We start from the raw sequence: 18,857 nt of genomic DNA, 5'->3' as shown, positions 1-18,857 counted from the left end.
ATAGGTGTTTTCCCAAGTCTGCCTCTGGCATAGTCCCTTCAAGAAGAATAAAAGGACTGACATTGTGCTTGCAAAGGCTGGAACTCCTCACAGACTCTGAATGAAAACACAGACCCGAGTCTAGAACACCTAGGCTGAAGGAGCGGAATGTGCAGGACCTCCCACAATACACCTAGGCACTTTCCGATAAATGTTGCTTTTTTCCAACACTGGGTATGCAGGAATTTCTCCTGGCATACTCACCCTTAAGCTTAGGAAGAGACCATCGAGGCCCCTGGAAAGAGCAGGGTATCACCCATAGACAGATTATGCAAACTGTTAGGTAAAAGCTAATGTAAATATTAACTTCAGAGGATTCTGCTTCAAACGCCTCAGATAATTAATGACTGGGATTAGACGGACTCTGATAATTTCAATATTGGGTTTTGAATCCCTGAATTCTACACTAGGGCCAAGGGGAGAAAGGCTTAAAAAATATCTTGAGCCAAATTGACATATCCAAAAACACAGATGTCACAAATGTATTTATGGGCCTGTGGTAGGCCAACACTTGGTCCTTCCTGTAGTGAGAGTTTAAATACCAACTAGGAGGAAGACGCGATGTAGTTCTCGGTTATTGGAGGGCCGTATTCCTCTGGACATGCGTCTACAAGAACACCCTGCACCAGTGTGGATGAAGAACAGCCACTTTCATTACACGGTCAGTAACCAAGAGGAAAGAGCTCCATTTAAAGCTCAGCATCAGTCTGACTTAAAAGTACATTCCAGGGGCTGAGCAGATGACTCGGTGGTTAATGGCACTTTGTGCTCTTGTAGAAGACCTAAGGTCAGTTCCCAGCATTCCCATGGCAGCTAACAACTGTAACTCCAGACCCAAGGGATCAGATGCTCTCTCCTGACCTCTGTGAGGCTTCTACTCTTGTGCATATGCTCACTCATGCACACATGTATACTTAATTAAACTAAGATAATAAGACCCTAAGTGTGTTCCATAGCTGTATTGTATTTATGCGGGGGCTCATATGGATGAGTGGGATGGGTCGGCAGAGGATTCACACATAGGTCCTGGAAGATAATAGCAGACCAGTCCCTATAGGTGTCAGAAGAGCTGAGGACTCACACATAGGTCCTGGAAGATAATAGCTGTTCAGTCAGCGTTCAGGTATATGCATACATAATCATGACTCTTGAAGTATTTTTCAAAGCAAGAATCCCTTCCCTGCCCCTTGAATGTTCGATAACATTTAGACATGAGTAGCTTAGAACTTTTGCCTACTTGTCCCTTGCTGTTAAATGCCCATGTTAATGTTCTTCAACTATCCAGAATTTTCCATGTATCTCAGTCAAATAAACACCTGTATGCTAAGCTATCATTAGCTGGAATTCTTTTTTCCTTTAAATAAAAAAAGAGAGTTGTTTTGTTTTGTTCTATGCATGGTTTTTGCCTGCATGTATTTATGTAAGTGCACCATATGTGTGCAGTGCATGGAGGCCAGAAAAGGGTGCCTAATCCCCGGAACTGGAGTTATAGACGGTTGGCTGGGTATTGGGAATTGAACCTATGTCCTCTTCAAAAGCAGCCAATGCTCTAAATTACTGAGCTATCTCTTCACCTCCCTAGTTAGGGCTTCTTCAATTTCTTCTTTTGATAAGTAAGCAGATCCATATTCCTCAACCAATAACTTTCTTAGCTCTACCTCAAGGTTGTCAAGATTTGTAATAGCTAAAATTCTTGGTCCACTGGTATGGGAAGTCCTGTCTATGTTTTGATTTATTGGCTAATGAATAAAGCTGTTTAAGCCAGTGCCTTAGCAGAATAGAGCTAGGTGGGAAAACTAAACTGAATTCTGGGAGACAGAAGGCAGAGTAATGGAGAAGCCATGTAGTTGCCACCGGGGACAGATGCTTCCGCTGGATCCCACCAAAATTTTGCTGGTAGACCACAACCTCGTGGTGATGCACAGATTAATGGAAATGAGTTAGTTTAGAATATAAGAGACAGCTAGCAATATTCTTAAGCTATTGGACAGACAGTATTTCAAATAATATAGTTTCTGAGTAATTATTTTGTGGTCTAAGCAGACAGTAATGAATGAGCAGCCTCCCCCAACAGTTCACAGCTTTTGCAATAAGGCAAATAGGATAAATGTTACAAACACAGAATAAGAAAGAGGTTTCACTAGCCATGACCATACCAATTGTAAAGCTCCTTCATTTGAGTAAACAATAACAGTTGAAGAAACTAAGATAATTTGGTGGCCAAAATTCAAGTCACTTTATTTTTGAGTTCTCCCACCCACATGGTCCCCTCAGTAATGACTGGCCATACCACTGCTTATTGGTCACTTGACATTCATTGACTAGCCATCCAGATTACCCCTGCAATACCACAAGACAATCCCCGCCAATATAGGCATGGGCAGACATCTCATCAGGTTCTTAGACTAAAGATTCGTCATGCCCCATGCAGGCCTCTCTCTGAATGAAGCCTGCAGCATCACAGAGTCCCTTGTCCATCTCCCTAATGACTTCTGGCTTTTTACAACCCTAGTTCATTATAACCAACACACTGTTCAGCTCAAAACATTTATAGAACCCACAAAACATTTACAGACTAAAGCTTTTACACATATTTCCTACAGACTATTATTTGATAACAGAATATCTGAAGATATGCTAAGATTCACAAAAGATTTACCAGCACATCTGAATCCAATACACAATACTTTTTAAACCATGCAGAGGAACTAGGTTTTTGCTGCCATCAAAGACATATGCCCGATGCCTTGTGGGTTTTCAAAAGCCTCATGGTACCCCTACAGGCAAAGCAGCATATTATTGTCAAAGAGTATTACAGATATTTTCACAACACAGGAAATTCACACTGCTAAGTGATGCCACAACCAGAAATCAAAGGCAAATGCATCCTTCAAACCTACATTCTTCACCAGCACACACTGATAAAATTTTTTAAATTTGCTTTTACCAAAAAATTACAAGCTTGGCACTTGAAAGAAAATGTTAATTCTGGTGAATGGTTACTTGTAAGCAGAGGCTGCGTTTTCATTTCTCAGTTGCCCAGACCCGTATAATCACACAGAAACTATATTAATTATAATTGCTTGGCCAATGACTCAGGTGGTACTGTCTGGGAGGGGATGGTGCTGTCTGGGAGGGGATGGTGCTGTCTGGGAGGGGATGGTGCTGTCCTGGAGAGGATGGTGCTGTCTGGGAGGGGATGGTGCTGTCTGGGAGGGGATGGTGCTGTCTGGGAGGGGATGGTGATGTTTGGTGAGGTGATGGTGCTGTCTGGGAGGGGATGGTGATGTTTGGTGAGGTGATGGTGCTATCTGGGGAGGCATTCCAGCCTTGTTTGAGGAAGTAAGCCACCGTGTTGTGCTTTGAGACTCCATAGATTCTTGCTGCCTTTAGTTCTCTATGTATTTCATGTTTTCTGTAAAAGATTTAATTTCTAAGCATCCTGCTTCTGACACTGTGTCCTCTTGCCATTTCCATGCCTCCCTATCATAACAGACATATTCCTCTGAAACTGTAACTCAAAATAAAGTTTTCCATAAGTTTCTTTTGTGCACGGCATTTTCTCAAAGCAACAGGAAAGTGACTAACACACTGATCAATTACTACTTCCTGGCTAATTCCCTGTTTAGTTCTTTGTATTTGAGGTATCCGTTGGTGTTTTCTCAGGCACACACTGGAACATGTTTGTTAGGGGGAGCAGCTTCCATAGTTTAAAGTGGGTGCCAGATTGTTATTGAGAACTTAACTACAGGTGGCATTTTTTAATATTTACTATTAGTCATGTAAGTTCTGTGTCTATCTGTCTGTCTGTCTGTCTGTCTCTGTGTGTGTCTGTATGGGGAAATGTGAATGCAAGTGCAGGTATCAGTTTTGTTCCAAAATAGGGCGTCCAATTCCCTAGATTCTGTGTCACAGAAGCGCGAAGCAGGTATTTAGAAGTGAACTCAAGTCCTCTGCAAGAGCAGCATGCCCTCTTGACTGATGAGCCATCTCTCCAAACCCAGGAGGCATTTTATTTTAAAATCCTGGGGATCTTAAAATGCCACACCACAAGCAACAGAGTGAGATGCTGATAAGAACAAGGATGCAGGAGGCGATTTGGTGCATACTTAAATGGTAAAATATATACTGCAAGTAGCACACACCCTGCAGACTGCAGGTTTATATGATAATAAATAACAGTTATCGCCAGGAAAAGGGAAAAAGTGCCGTGAAATCCAATAGCTCAGTGAGAAATCTGCTAATACAGGTGGCCAAGCTTGTTCCATTTCATTGTCAAACGGAGGCTATTTATTTTCTTCTGGGTAGTTAAATTACAGAGTCATTTATTGCTGAAAGTTTTGCAATGGGCAGATGGGAATCTAAAGCAGGCTTTGGGCTCAAACTTTGCGAGGATTTACTTCACAGGCAGCACACTAAAACTGCAAAATCCTTCAGCAAGCCTACAGAGTGATTCCCCACAGCCTGACAGGGTACACCTTCAGCAAGCCTACGACAGAGTGATTCCCCACAGCCCGGCCAGGCACGCCAGGTTTGGCACCTTGGATTTGGGACAAGGGCCAACATGGCAGCCAGAGTGAATAATCCTTGAAAGTCTTTAAATGATTCCTAGTGTAGACGGTTTCTTTACTGGGTGATATAGGTCAGTGACTGGGGTGTGTGCGCGTGGGCATGTGCTCACGTGCATGCACATGAGAGAGATAGTCAGGCATAGACACATGCTAAAAATATTAAAGTCAGTGTCAACTTTGTCCGTTTTAATACAAAAGCTCAACTCTGTATATGATCTATCTATCTATCATTTATCAATCAACCAATCTATCTATCATCATCTATCATCTATCAATCAAATCTTTCATCTATCACCTATTTGCTTGTCTTTCTATTATCTATCTCTCATCTATCATTTATCAACGATCTAGCATCTATTTACCTATCATCTATCTGTCTCTATCTGTCCGTCTGTCTGTCCGTCTGTCTGTCTGTCTGTCTCTAACTCCTGAGAATTAGAAACAGCTGTGTGTTCATGATCTATAAGCCACTACTATCTGATAACTTCCAAAGTTTACAAATTTTATAAATAGAATGTACCAAATACCTTTCAATAGTCATTTATTTTAAGAATTAATTAATTAATTGATGAATTTACATATTTATATGTGATGCACACACATGTACACAATGCACACACATATGGAGGTCAGAGTATTCTGGTAATCTATTCTCTCCTTCCACCATGTAGGACTTGGGGATCAAACTTTGGTCTTCACATCACAACAGGCACCTTAATCTCCTCAGCTACTTCTCAGGTTCCTCACTTTGTATATTTCATTTTTTTAAAAAACAGATTCATCTTAAAGTGTGTGTGTGTGTGTGTGTGTGTGTGTGTGTGTGTGTGTGTGTGTGTGTGTGTACTTGAATTCAGGGCTCTTAGAGGCCAGAAGAGGGCACTAGTTCTCTTGGAACTGGAATTACAGGAAGTTAGTTGTGGAAACTGACTCAGATCTTCAGTAAGAGCCACAGAACTTTTAACCATAGAACTATTTCTCCACCCCAAGGATATACTTTAGGTTTTAAAGATTATTTTTTCCTTTTAAAATTTATATGTGTTTACACCTCTGTGTGCATGTGTACACTTGATGTAGTTCCCATATAGGCCAGAAGAGAGGATCAGATTCTGCAAGCAGGAGCTACTTGAGGCTGTGTGCTGTCTAGTCTGGGTTCTGGGAACTTGATTGGGGTCCCCTGTAAGAACAGATAGTGCTCTTAACTACTGAGTCATCTCTTCAGCCCCTACTATTCTGTCTTTTCATAACCACTTCTTGCCTCAGCCACAGCCACACTCTATCTCTTGTTTTCTGGGTACAGGAAATTGTTACTTCAGTTGCCATTGACTCTTGCAAAGAACCTTTAAACCAGGACATGCATGTAACTTCCTGATTAATTAAAACTGTTAACTTCATCTGTCTCAATCCTTGACCAAATCTAAAGCTCCTAGGCATAATCCTGACAAAGAATATAATTCACAGACTGGGAAATTCTAATTCATATCACCTTGAATAACAAGAAAGACAATGAGCCCACCATTGTCACTCAAGAAGAAACTGGCTCCCAACAGTCATGATCAGACGTGATCTGCACATATTGGTCAGAATGTACCAACAACTGCTAGCACCCAAATGCTGATCTTCTAGAAGTCTGAGGCTGATGCTAGAAGGTTCTTAGAGAATGGACACAATCATAGCAAAAACCAGATGACTTCATCATGACATCACTGATTTCTGTGGGAACAGGGCCAGAAAATTAGACACAAGCCAGAGACAGATGCTCAAGATTTCATGGTCTGTTACCTCTGGCATCCAAGAGTATGAAAATCTTGGAATGGTAAGTTTGGAACTATTAACAGGAAGAATATTTTAAACCTAGATTATTGATGAGGATTCAAAATGGCTGCCATCAACATTTACCCAACATCCAAATGTCACCAGCAACATTATATAGACCAAGCTGTCCTTGAAATCACAGCAATCAACCAGCCACTGTTTCCAGGGTGCGGGGATTAAAGTCATGCACCATACCTAGCTTATATCATTATGATGGCATCTCCTTAGATTCCCAAATTAAAATGAAGACAATGACATCGGTGTACATTTTCCTCAAGATCCATATTATCATACAACATAGGCAGATTTTTCCAACACAGCAATCAAGGCACAAAATGACAAGGAACAATTTTCACTTTGTTGTGAAAATTCATCATAGTTTTACATACAAAGTTCCAGACAATGAATACTATGAAGCAACAAGTAAATATTGAAAATGATGAGCATCAAGAATATTGCTCCCCAGGTAAACTCTGGGTATATGGGCCAAAGTGAAGTTCCAGCGATACAAAGGACATTAGCCATAAGCCATTTCCCTGCACAGCCTAGGGAAAAGGCTATCAGCTCAGAAGCCTCCCAAACATGGAACAAATAAATGAAGATTTAGCACACATTAAGTCACTGGTAACTTTCTGTACTACCCCAGAACTCTGCTGACTGGGGGAAAGTTCTTTACACCAGCACATGCATGTATATGGACTCCAACTCTGCCAACTAAAGAGAGGTCTAGATACCAGTACATCCATGTATATCGACTAGAGATAGTTCTAGACACCAGTACATCCATGTATATTGACTAGAGATAGTTCTAGACACCAGTACATCCATGTATATTGACTCCAGCACTGCTGACAAGGGAAAGTCTTAGACTCCCATGCATACATATCTCCCTTCTCAGGCAAAGCAGAGCCCTCTACATGTATCCTTTAATCACCGGGGTCTCCACACCAAAGAGCTCATGAGTAACTATATGCCAAATAAGAGAGATTACAATAAGCCAGGTCTCTTGTATGGTTCCTTTTCCCTAGCAGCTGAGTACAGAAAGAGTGTAAACCATAATTTGGGGTCCGCTCACTACGGAGGACTAACATGTGCTCCCACACAGATACACACACAGGGTCCACATGTACACAGACCCTCTCTGTCTGAGCAGGCTTACCTTGGCCATCTGTGCTTGCACGCCATTTGCCTTCAAGGATGCTACTGCTTTCTGTGCGGCTGCAGGACTATCAAAATCTACAAAACCATAACCTGCAAAGATACAAAATCTGGCATTAGTCACCACAGGCAGCAGGCGCACTTCTGTCATCCAATGAATGCAGAGTTACTGTCAGCTATGATTTCATTTCTTCCCAGTGAAACCTGGCTAACCCAAAGACTCTCATGATGGGGGAGAATCTTCTGTTTTGTCTTAATTTCATTGGTTAAATAAAGAGACTGCCTTGGCCCTTTAATAGGACATAAAATTAGGTAGGCAGAGTAAACAGAACAGAATGCTGGGAGAAAGAAGCTGAGTCAAGGAGCCGCCATGATTCTCCTACCAGACACAGACACAGGTTAAGATCTTCCCTGGTAAGACACCTCGTGGTGTTACAGGGGTATTAGAAATGGGTTAGGTCAATATGTAAGAGCTAGCCAATAAGAGGCTGGAACTAATGGGCCAGGCAGTGTTTAAAAGAATACAGTTTCTGTGTAATTATTTCGGGGCATAAGCTAGCCATGCGGGCGGCCGGGTGCCAGGGACGTAGCCTCTCCGTTCCTACTACAACACTCTCATATCTCTGCTCCCAAGTGCTTTCTGCGAGATACCTTAGTAACTCTAGATAAGAGGAGGTTAATTCATTTTCCAGAGTACTTTGCAGACTGGGGTGCAGGGAAGAAACCACTTAGCCCTAACTTGGCAGCTCAGGCAAAGCTTCGCTTTACTGTGCTCTTTCTGCTGCAGATTTGCTGCAAGAGGGAGGAAAATAAAACACTGGAAATCCTTAAGTGTCTGAGGCTAAAATCCATTTTCCAGACTTCTAAAAACCAATACTCATAAAAAGCCATAAGAACAGATAAGTGTGATGGTCAACATTTATTGGAACCAGAACCACCTGAGAGGCCGACCTTTGGGCAGGTCTGTAGGGTTATCTTCTCTAGGATAGTAAGATGGGAAGGCCCCTCTGAATTGTGGGTAAGCACATCCCCTGGGAGGGGAGCCTGGATCCTGGAAACTGGAGGATTCAGTCTTTCTGTTTCTTGACTGTGGATGTGATGTGACCAGCTGCTTCAAATCCCCCCACTGTAATCCCCCTGCTGTAGGACTGTGCTAGAACTGAAAACCTGAATGAACCGTCTCATGCTTAAGTTGGTTTTCCCAGGGTAAACCATCACAGCGAAATGTAAAGAAACAAGAACACTAAAGTTATTGTCAGAGGCTGCAATGGTGGTTGCAGGCAGCCAATAGATATGTCTTGGTTGCACAAATAAGTAAAGGTTGTGGGTTAGAGTAGGGGTTTGAACCTACTTCTACGCAATCACTCAGCCCATGGTTCCAAATTATATTCTCTCAATAACAGTTTGAATCACTGATTTTTTTAATATTTGAAAAAGAGTCATTTGATGAATAAACACTCCAGTCTCTAAAAACAAATACTAAATAGCCTTCTTACTTATTTTTTTTGGGGGGGTGTCATAAATATATGATTCTGTTTGTGTGGTTATATGAGCACTTATAAACGTTCAGAGAAACAAACAAGCAGAACAATTAATAAGACAGGACCATTGAGAGAAAATGGTCTTCATGCCACCATTAGTCCAGGAATTTACCCAACAGCAAAGTCGGCTGCCACGAATATGCTAAAATATGAACACTCCGTGGGGTGTGTTGGTGCATACCTGTGATTCTAGCATGACTGAGGTGGAGGCAGGAGAAGGTATGTGAGAGGATGTCTCAAAATCATATAAAAATCAACAGTAACTGCAGGAGTGTATGTGTATTGTGGTTTGAATGTGCTGTCCTCCACAGGCTCATGTGTTTGAACACTTGATCACCAGCAGGAGGCGCTGTTTGAGGCTACAGAACCTTTAAATGATGGAGCTTTACTGGAGGAAATACATCACGGAAGGCAGGGGGTTTGTAGATGGGACCTACTTGCTGTTCAATCTCATCTTCCAGTGTGAAGATGCCATGTGGCCCATCAGCTTTCTGCTCTGACCACCGTGACATCCATGCCTGATGGCAAGTCTTCCCCCATTCCTCTGCCATGACAGACCAAAATAAACCCTTTCTCCTGTCAGTTGTTGTTTGTCAGGGGATTTTAACACAACAATAGAAAAAAATACTAACACAAATCCATATACACATAAAAATATTATATATGATATACATAGTATATGAGTTCTGTGTATCAATACATGCATATCCATGATACATATAAATATGTACATTACAAGTATTATGTGTTGTGCTCTTGAAAAGTCTATGAATGTATCAACCCATCTACTCCTCCATGAAGATAGACATCTGTCTTATACTTTGAAGCTTGTCTCATTCAGAACTTCTAGGCCTGCCACTGAGGCAAACACACTATTTGTGTGCTACAATCCATTCCCACCCCAACCTCCAAATAAGAGTATTTGGGAATTCAATTACCAAGCTGGTTCTTTTAATTAACTTTCTAATTTTCTTCCCTCAAATCCCATCTTCCTCTTCTCCCTCCCAGCATGGTATCCCAAAATGAACCTGAAACACAGCAGTGTACAAGCAAATGCTCCCACAAAACAGGACCTCCAAGCTTACGCTTCTCATACTTAAGGAAATGTGTTCTGTAAGGGTTGGCAATTCTTCTCTCCATAAGATGGGGAAGAAAAGCAGCACAAGAAAGACAAACCAAAAACCAGAGTTATAGGCAAAGGACTAAAACTTCTAAAGCTTAGACATCATTGCCCACAGGTCAGGTGCTGTTCTGAGGATGAGGGTGCTTTTATGTATGAAAGCATCACTGTGCCATTGAACACTGGCTCTGGGTCCACCGTATGAGGAAACTGAGGCACGGATTAACTTACACACTGGCCAAAAAAGCAGAAGCTGTTAGATGGCAGAGACACAATGTGAAGCAAGTCTGCATAGAAATTATCCAGTGCCATACAGAGAACTGTTTCTAGTTCTGCTCTGGAGCCTGCATCCCTGATAGCCCTTGGCCCTGCTCTAGAGCCTGCACCCCTAATGGTCCTCAACCCCTCCCTGGGGCCTGTGCCCCGCATGCCTGACAGTACTTGGATTTGGAATTAAGGGGTGAGTTAACAAAGTCCCGTGAAAGGCTCTCTCCAGCTCATTCTCTTTGCAGATTGCTTCCTGGAGGGCCTGGGCTTGCACCACATCTCTCCATGGGAGGTGCAGATGGGCCTGCATTCATGCAGAGGCTCATTCTTCCTTCATGGGGCACTTGGCCCATCAGAATATGTAACGTGTATGAAGCAACAGCTCCAGTTCCCACTCGTATGCAGCTTATTAGGTTAGAGAGAGATGTGACTGAATGGCTATGCCAAGGAACCTTCAGATATGAAGGCCTTGCCTTCCTCAAAATAAAGGAGAATGGGGGGTGGGGGGGTCACAGAATGAGAGGCTGACTCTTCAGTCCCGAGAAATCATGGAGATGTTCCCTCTAGCTAGAGACTGGATGGTAATGGAAGACGTTGGCAGAAAAAGTGGAGGTAACTCAAGAGCTCGCCCGGCAAGGCAAATGAAACCTGATTGGGTGACAGAGAGGAAGTGAGTTATATTTTATAGGGAGGACCAGCAGGAGTTCACAGTTGACTGATTAGGCTGGGAGCATGGACAGTATAAGATGACAAGAATGATTGCTTAGTTGGGTTCTGTTCTCCTTTGCCACGAGCCACTGGGTGAGTGAGCTGCAGTTCGCCGAAGTGACGAGACTGGCGGAGGACGCACAGGTGTAGCGGCGTAAACGAATGCAGACAGATTGTAAAAATAGTTTTAATGTAGAAATAGACTTACAGAACCACCGTTCCGCGGAGACCAGGAAAGCAGAAGAGACAGCTGGGAGCATGCTCGCCAAATTTATAGGCAGACATTAGCCCAAGGCGAACACGCCCCCCAAGGGGCGGGACTTATCCCTACACACAGGAGTGAAGGACGGCTGAAGACACGTCCAGTCAGAACACCCGTGAGAGCCGCTGCAGAAAAGCCATATTGCAGTTTGATATTGTGACAGTCGGTTTTGAATGTCTCCTTGACACCATCTAGAAATGCCTGGAAGTGATTTCTAATGAGAAGTTGTCTAGATCAAGTGCCCTGTAGGAATGTCTGTTCAGGGTTTGCCTTGATTGTATTAACTGATTTGGGAAGACCCAGTTCACTGTGGCATCACCAGTCCCTAGGTAGGGGTTGCTGAACTGTGGAAGAGTGAAGAAATGGAGCTAGACATAAACATGAATGTGTTTCTTGCTGTCTGTTCTGGATCACGGGTACAGCCCCATCATGCTGCTACCTCCCCGCTATGAGGGACACAAGTTCCTTCTCTCCTACGCTGGTTCGGACAAGGTATTTCACACAATAGCAGGAAACACAACTGACACAGAGGCACATTAGGCTGGCACTCAGTAAAAAGGATAAAATCAGAAATACATATAAAGTAGGAAACAACTTAAAAATGCTAGTCACAGACATGGAGAGAGGGAAAAATCATAGTGAGAACTAGAGCAAGATTTAGATGTCAACTTGAACAACTTCAGCTCTTAGGTCTCAGAGGCAAGTTTGCAGAGAAGACTGGAAAGAGGACCAGAGAGGATGACGGACACATACAGGAACATGTCCTCCTATAATCAGGCAAGAAGAACCCCAAGAGGGAAGAACTAGCCATGCCAAATGCAGAAGAACCTGCATGCATGGAGGAAGTGTGAAAATGCTCAGGGCCCTTAAGAGCACAGATGTCTGTAGAGTGGTAAAGACTGAAGCTCGAGAAGAGGAAGAGTTAGGGGAGAAAATGGGAAAGGGCTGGTAGAGATAGCTGATGGAGAGAGACAAAATTAGATGATAGAAGAATGAAGTCAATGGGGGTTGTATGCATGTACATAGCATGCACATATACATGTGTGTAGAGCCCAGTGCTCTTCCCTAGGTGTCACTCCTTAACCTTAAGCATCAAGGTAGGATCCATCTACCATGATATCTAATGCACATGGAGCTTACTGAGTAGGTGAGACTGGGCAGCCAGCATGCCCTTGGGATCTGCCTGTCACTTCCTCTCCTGCTCTGTGATTGCAAAAATATTGTCATCATGCCAAATATTACACATGGCTGCTAGGGACTGAAACCAGGTCCTTATGATTGCGCTGAAAATGCCTTCCTGATGTGCATATGTGTCCTCATTCCCATGTGAAGTCAAGGCAAAGACCACTGAAACTCAGGTCAGTGATTCAAAAGTATTTGCCGGCCCACCTACGGCAGCGCATTGATTATACTTTCCAGTTCTGAAGAAGGAGTAAGGGAAATCAAGCTGAGAAGAGAGCCAAGCTTCATGACAACAAGACGACAATTCATAAAATATCCTTCCTGGGAAGATGCAGGCACAGGTGCATCTGGGAGCGATATGGGCATGCTGCCCCCTCACCAGCAGTCACTGGGAGGAAGAAGAAAGAGTGCTCTGGCTGCATTGGTTGCATCTCTCCGTGCTGTGACCAAGGGTACCTGACAATAGCAACTCAGGGGGAATGGCTTATTCTGGCTTCCAGTTTGAGAGGACACATTCTGCCATGGCGGCAAAGGCATGGCGGCAAGAACGTGAGAAAACTGGTCTGGAGTCTCTGCAGTCAGGCAGAGAGCAGACACAAGCGGATTGGTTTATAAGACCATGAGGCCACCCCTAGTGACTTGCTTCCTCCAGCAAGGCTCCACAGCCTTCCAAGCAGCATCACATGGCCAAACTTCTGGGAGGCATTTGTGACCAGCTGCCATTTCCCTGTACAGCCCTAGTTGCTGGATGTTACCTAAGCCTGTATTCAGCAAATCCTTGTCAAAGTACATAAAACGTGCATTTAAAATATGTAAACTTACAGGAGGGATTACAGTGCTTATTAACAGGTGAAAATGTCACAATTAAACTTTGATTTAAAAACAACAGCAACCAAAACCAAAAGATACCCCTGCTGTCAGCCATGCCTACCCTGCATCATAGCCCTGTGTTACAGGTTCCTCTTCCGATTCCTTCCCTTCCCTTCCAACCCTACGCACAGCACAGTATATTAGAGAATCAAGACATGGCTCTTCCAAGCTCTACTCCTACACATACTTAAGCCATTTCCACAAAGGCACCAGGCACCCTGGGCTTTCTCTCAGTGAATTGACAGCTGAATTCTGGGGCAAAGGAATGACCTTACAACTGCAGGGATGGCACCAGGCCAACAAGGAGCCAAGATTCAGCATACAGACTCAGACTAGAGAGCCATGGGTCTGACTTGTGGGATGTTCACGCATACTTCTCCTTGTTTCAGTGAGAGTCCGGAGGCCAACGTGTCTCAAGACCGGACTCTCTGAACATAGCGGACAATGAGGACTACTGAGAACTCAAGAACAATGGCAATGGGTTTCTGATCCTACTGCACGCACTGGCTTTGTGGGAGCCTAGGCAGTTTGGATGCTCAACTTACTAGACCTGGATGGAGGTAGGGGTTCCTTGGACTTCCCACAGGACAGGGAACCCTGATTGCTTTTCAGGCTGGGGGGAGACTTAATTGGGGGAGGGGGAGGGAAATGGGAGGCAGTGGCGGGAAAGAGACAGAAATCTTTAATAAATAAATTAATTAATTAAAAAAAATTAAAAAAAAAGAAAAAGAAACCTTGAAACAGAAGAGCTGAACAGAGAATTCTCAACAGAAGAACTTCAAATGGCCAAAAGACACTTAAGGTCATGCTCAACTTCCCTAGCGATCAGGGAAATGCAAATCAAGACAACTTTAAGATACCATCTTACACCTGTCAGAATGGCTAAAATAAAAAACACCAATGATAGCCTTTGCTGGAGAGGTTGTGGAGAAAGGGGGACACTCACCCATTGCTGGTGGGAATGCAAACTTGTGCAACCACTCTGGAAAGCAGTGTTTCGGTTTCTCAGGAAATTCGGAATCAACCTACCCCTGGATCCAGCAATACCACTCTTGGGAATGTACCCAAGAGAGGCCCTATCATACAACAAAAGTATATGTTCAACTATGTTCATGGCAGCATTGTTTGTAATAGCCAGAACCTGGAAACAACCTAGATGCCCTTCAACGGAAGAATGGATGAAGAAAGTATGGAATATATACATATTAGAGTATTACTCAGCAGTAAAAAACAAGGACTTCTTGAATTTTGCATACAAATGGATGGAAATAGAAAACACTATCCTGAGTGAGGTAAGCCATACCCAAAAAGAGGAACATGGGATGTACTCACTCATATTTGGTTTCTAGCCATAAATAAAGGACAATGAGCTTATAATGCATGTTCCTAGAGAAGCTAAGTAAGAAGGTGAACCCAAAGACAAACATATAGTCATCCTCATGAATATTAACCTTCATCAGGCGATGAAAGGAGACAGAGACAGAGGAGCACGGGACAGAAATCTCAAGGTCCAAATCAGGAGCAGAAGGAGACGGAGCACGAGCAAGGACCTCAGGACCGCGAGGGGTGCACCCACACACTGAGACAATGGGGATGTTCTATTGGGAACTCACCAAGGTCAGCTGGCCTGGGTCTGAAAAAGCATGGGATAAATCCGGACTAGCTGAACATAGAGGACAATGAGGAATACTGAGAACTCAGGAACAATCGCAGTGGGTTTTTGATCCTACTGCACGTAATGGCTTTGGGGGAGCCTAGGCAGTTTGGATGCTCACCTTAGGAGACCTGGATAGAGGTGGGCGGTCCTTGGGCTTCCCACAGGTCAGGGAACCCTGATTGCTCTTTGAGCAGATGAGGGAGGGTGACTTGATCGGGGGAGGGGGAGGGAAATGGGAGGCGGTTGAGGGGAGGAGGCAGAAATCCTTAATAAATAAATAAATAAAGGGAAAAAAAGAAACCTTGAAAAATACGTCAATTCTGTAAATAAACATGGCGTTTACGAGGGTAAGAGCTACATCACAGAAGAAAACGAAATGAAATACAAGGCTGGCTCTAAAACACAATGCTGCGTTTAGTAAGGGATAAAAAAATCACTTTAATTTGGTTTCAATTTGCTTTCCTTCCTGATAAATAATTAAGGCGTTCTCTGCATCTGGCAAGGGGAAGGGAGGCAGAGTCATCTAGCCCAGCTATGGTGCTTTCAACCCTACAGAGTCCCCAGGAAGGCTAGCCAGAATAAACTAGAGCCCCAAGGATGGCTACTCAGGGCAAACTACAGAGCCCCTAGGAAGACTAGCCAGGACAAACTCAGCCCATGTGGAAAGCTAGCCAGGAAAACTCAGGCACTGAGGAAGGCTAGCCAGTGCAAAGTCCAGAGCTCCTGAGGAAGACTAGCCAGGGCTAACTCAGCCCCTGAAGAAGGTTAGCCAGGGCAAACTCAGCCTGCTGGCTTTGCTCCCTGCCTCCCCCAGTGACGTCATTGCCCTTGGCGACAGGTTCAAGCAAATTGGATCCGAATGTCACTGTTTATTCCCCACACCCAGAGCTTGTTTTTCCTCCTGGTCAGGGAGACAAGGCAGGCAGCTCAGCAATTAGCTAGAAGTGGAGCAACGGGAGAGAAGGAACCGCGGGATAATTAGGTCATCCTGCGAATGCACTCTTCCATCGACATCCTAATCAATGCCTCCCTGAAATGCTTTATACCTTCCGCGCTTAGTTAAAGTTTTGTTATTGCATGGCATTACCAGAACGATGACCTTCCAGAAAAAATAATCTATATTAATTACAACTTAACTCTACAGGATCACCAGAGGGGCTTTTGTCTGTTCCCTTTCCTGCAGTCATAGGTGACATATTCCACAGACCTTTATCTTTCAAAAACTATTGTGCAAAGATGGATTTGGAGTTTCATTAAAGTCTCTTTATCACATTCAACAGTTGATTTTAGGTTTTTATGTTGCTGCTGGCTCTTTATATTGGCAATTAAAATTAGGTATTCATTTGCCAATATTGAGATTGGGTGGGGTAGCGTGGGGGGGGGTGCAACTGGGGAACTTCTCATTTAGGTTTTTGGTACCCAGTTCATTTGGTCTCAGAATTTTAAATGCACACTGAATTCCGCACCAATTGCGTATTCTTTGTCTTGGGAGTGATTCTTATTGAAGGAACCCCTCTCAGAACACAGATGCAGAGCCAGCTGGGAGTCCAATGTGATTTCCAGACAAAACAAGTGAGCGCTTTGGCTGAGACTTCTACATGAATCTCAAGTCCTGCTCAACTGTTCACAGATGGGATGCTTGAGAATTTAACTTCCTTTGGTGGCTACTGGGGAAGGATTCAGGAGGTTCTACCCTTGTTTGAGTACCAAAAAGCAGTTGATAGCTGCAGGAGCATAAGAGGAGTGAGGGAGAGAGGGGGAGAGGGAAAAGAGAAAGGGGGAGACAGATGGGAGCTGCAGGTAGAGAGAGGAGGGGGAAGTAGAAGCACACTCTCTGCCTTGGATGGGCAAAAAAGTTCTAGCCTGCTCAGCTGTGGAAACAGACAACTTGTATTTGGTAGAACAAAGACCTTCCTAAAATTGTTTCCATCATTATAGTCCTAAATCGTGTATACATAAAATAGCCTTAAATTAGAACTTGGGATCTCACAGTTTTACATGTTAAAGAGAGAGCCTATTTACAGCCCGTACAAAGGGCTGCAGCACCATACCCCCGGCAAATGGGAACTGAGATGGATGCTGCGTCCACACAATAGCAGGACCACTTGAAATGGGACATTCTCTCATTCTTTTTACATTGCGTGAGAAATCATACCGAGCCAGACCCGAGTTCAGATGCCCAAGCTCGCTGCCCTCCCTCCTCCATAGAGCTGATGTTTAAATAGAGGAATTACTGCTTCTGACTGAGAGTCAAGACTAGGACTTGGATCATTATTTAAGAGCTCAGTGCAATCTCCGTGCTTTACTGGGACTCAAAATACACACAGTTTGGCTATTCTTCTTCTTCTGGACCGGCTATTATTTAGCTTCATGGCAGAGATGCAAGGAGCAGCCGATGTGGGTATAAATGTCAGACTGACCTGCAGGAAGCCTCCCTTTGCTGCTAGACTGTGTTCAGAGATGTCTGTGACCTGTCGAAGCAATGTGTCTCCTCCATTAGAATAAAGGAAGGTAAGTGAGTGATGGTCAGGGGAGCGAGCCTGGATACCCATGAGACAACCCCACTGGCTTTGTGACTATGACGGAAGCAAGCTGCTATTGTCGTCACAGTTCCAGAGGCTATAGATCAGCACCAGGTAGGCAGAACTCGTTAGGACCTGAGCTCTGACTGTCCATTCCTCTCTCCCTCCCCTTGCTTCAGCCTTACAAAGGGTAGAGCTCTGGTTCTTCCAAGCACAGAGCAAGGCAGTAAGCAAGCACTGGTTGGAGGAGAACCTCTGCTAAGCTGAGGTCTGTGCCCTGTATTTAGACTCAGCGAGCCCCCAAATGGTTGGTGTGGGATGTTTAGAGTCATCAGTCATCTTCAGCATCCATCAAATTTAATGGAAGGACACTACAGCCACACTGCAGCCATGCAGAGGAGAGCACGGAGTGGCTGCCTGCAGGAGGAGAACCGGGAATCCTTTAAGAAGACGCCCCATAAATTCTCCACCAGCTTTCATTTCCTGCTTTTATTCATTGTTTTGGCATGTGTGTGTGGCTATGTGGATGTGTTCAGGCTCATGAGAAGATGATGGGTATCCTGATCCACCACTCTCTTCCTTATTCCTTTTGGACAAGGCCCTCTTGTGGAATCTGACCCTAGGCTGATAGACAGCAAGTTCCAGAAATCCGTCTCCACCCCTCACTCTGCTGAGCATGAAGACACCCAGCTTTTTATACAGATGCCTTCATGGGGACTGAGCTCCCATGTCTGCAGAGCATCTCTCCAGCTCCTTTGTGGTTTTGTTCGTTGCTAGTTTGTTTGTTGTTGGTTTTGTTTTACGAGGTTGAGATTTATCAGGCGGGCCAGGTTGGCCTAAAATTTACTGGGCAGATGAAGACCATGCTATCTCCAGACTTACAGAACTTTGCCTGTTTTTGCCTCCAGAGAGTTGGAGTATCAGCTTTGAGTTACTATACACATACTTTATTTTTCTCACATGGTGCATTCTAGTTATCTGCCTCCCAGCCACTTGCCACACCCTCACCATCGCCCCCACCACCGCTGCCTGTCTCTGCCATAGATTTCCACCCATTGCCCCATGCACTTTTAAGCACTTCTGTTTGCAAGAGTAAGGACTCCTGCTATGTGGCTTAGTTTTTCTCCACTGCCTCCATCAGTCTGGCC

At 44.1% G+C, this 18,857-nt stretch overlaps 1 protein-coding gene across 8 annotated transcripts in view; it reads right to left on the bottom strand.

Moving 5' to 3' along the window:
* The window catches only part of Rbms3 (RNA binding motif single stranded interacting protein 3), a 1,334,377-nt gene that overhangs the window by 400,834 nt on the left and 914,686 nt on the right, over positions 1-18,857 (bottom strand). For all 8 annotated transcript variants that reach the window (XM_075964221.1, XM_075964220.1, XM_075964219.1 and 5 more), the window contains one exon: positions 7,582-7,673. In XM_075964221.1, the coding sequence (XP_075820336.1) occupies positions 7,582-7,673 (92 nt within the window). The remainder of the gene's footprint in view (positions 1-7,581; positions 7,674-18,857) is intronic.

Source organism: Microtus pennsylvanicus, chromosome 3 (genome assembly GCF_037038515.1).
Source record: "Microtus pennsylvanicus isolate mMicPen1 chromosome 3, mMicPen1.hap1, whole genome shotgun sequence".
NCBI lineage: Eukaryota > Metazoa > Chordata > Mammalia > Rodentia > Cricetidae > Microtus > Microtus pennsylvanicus.
This window is presented reverse-complemented; position numbering and strand designations above follow the sequence as displayed.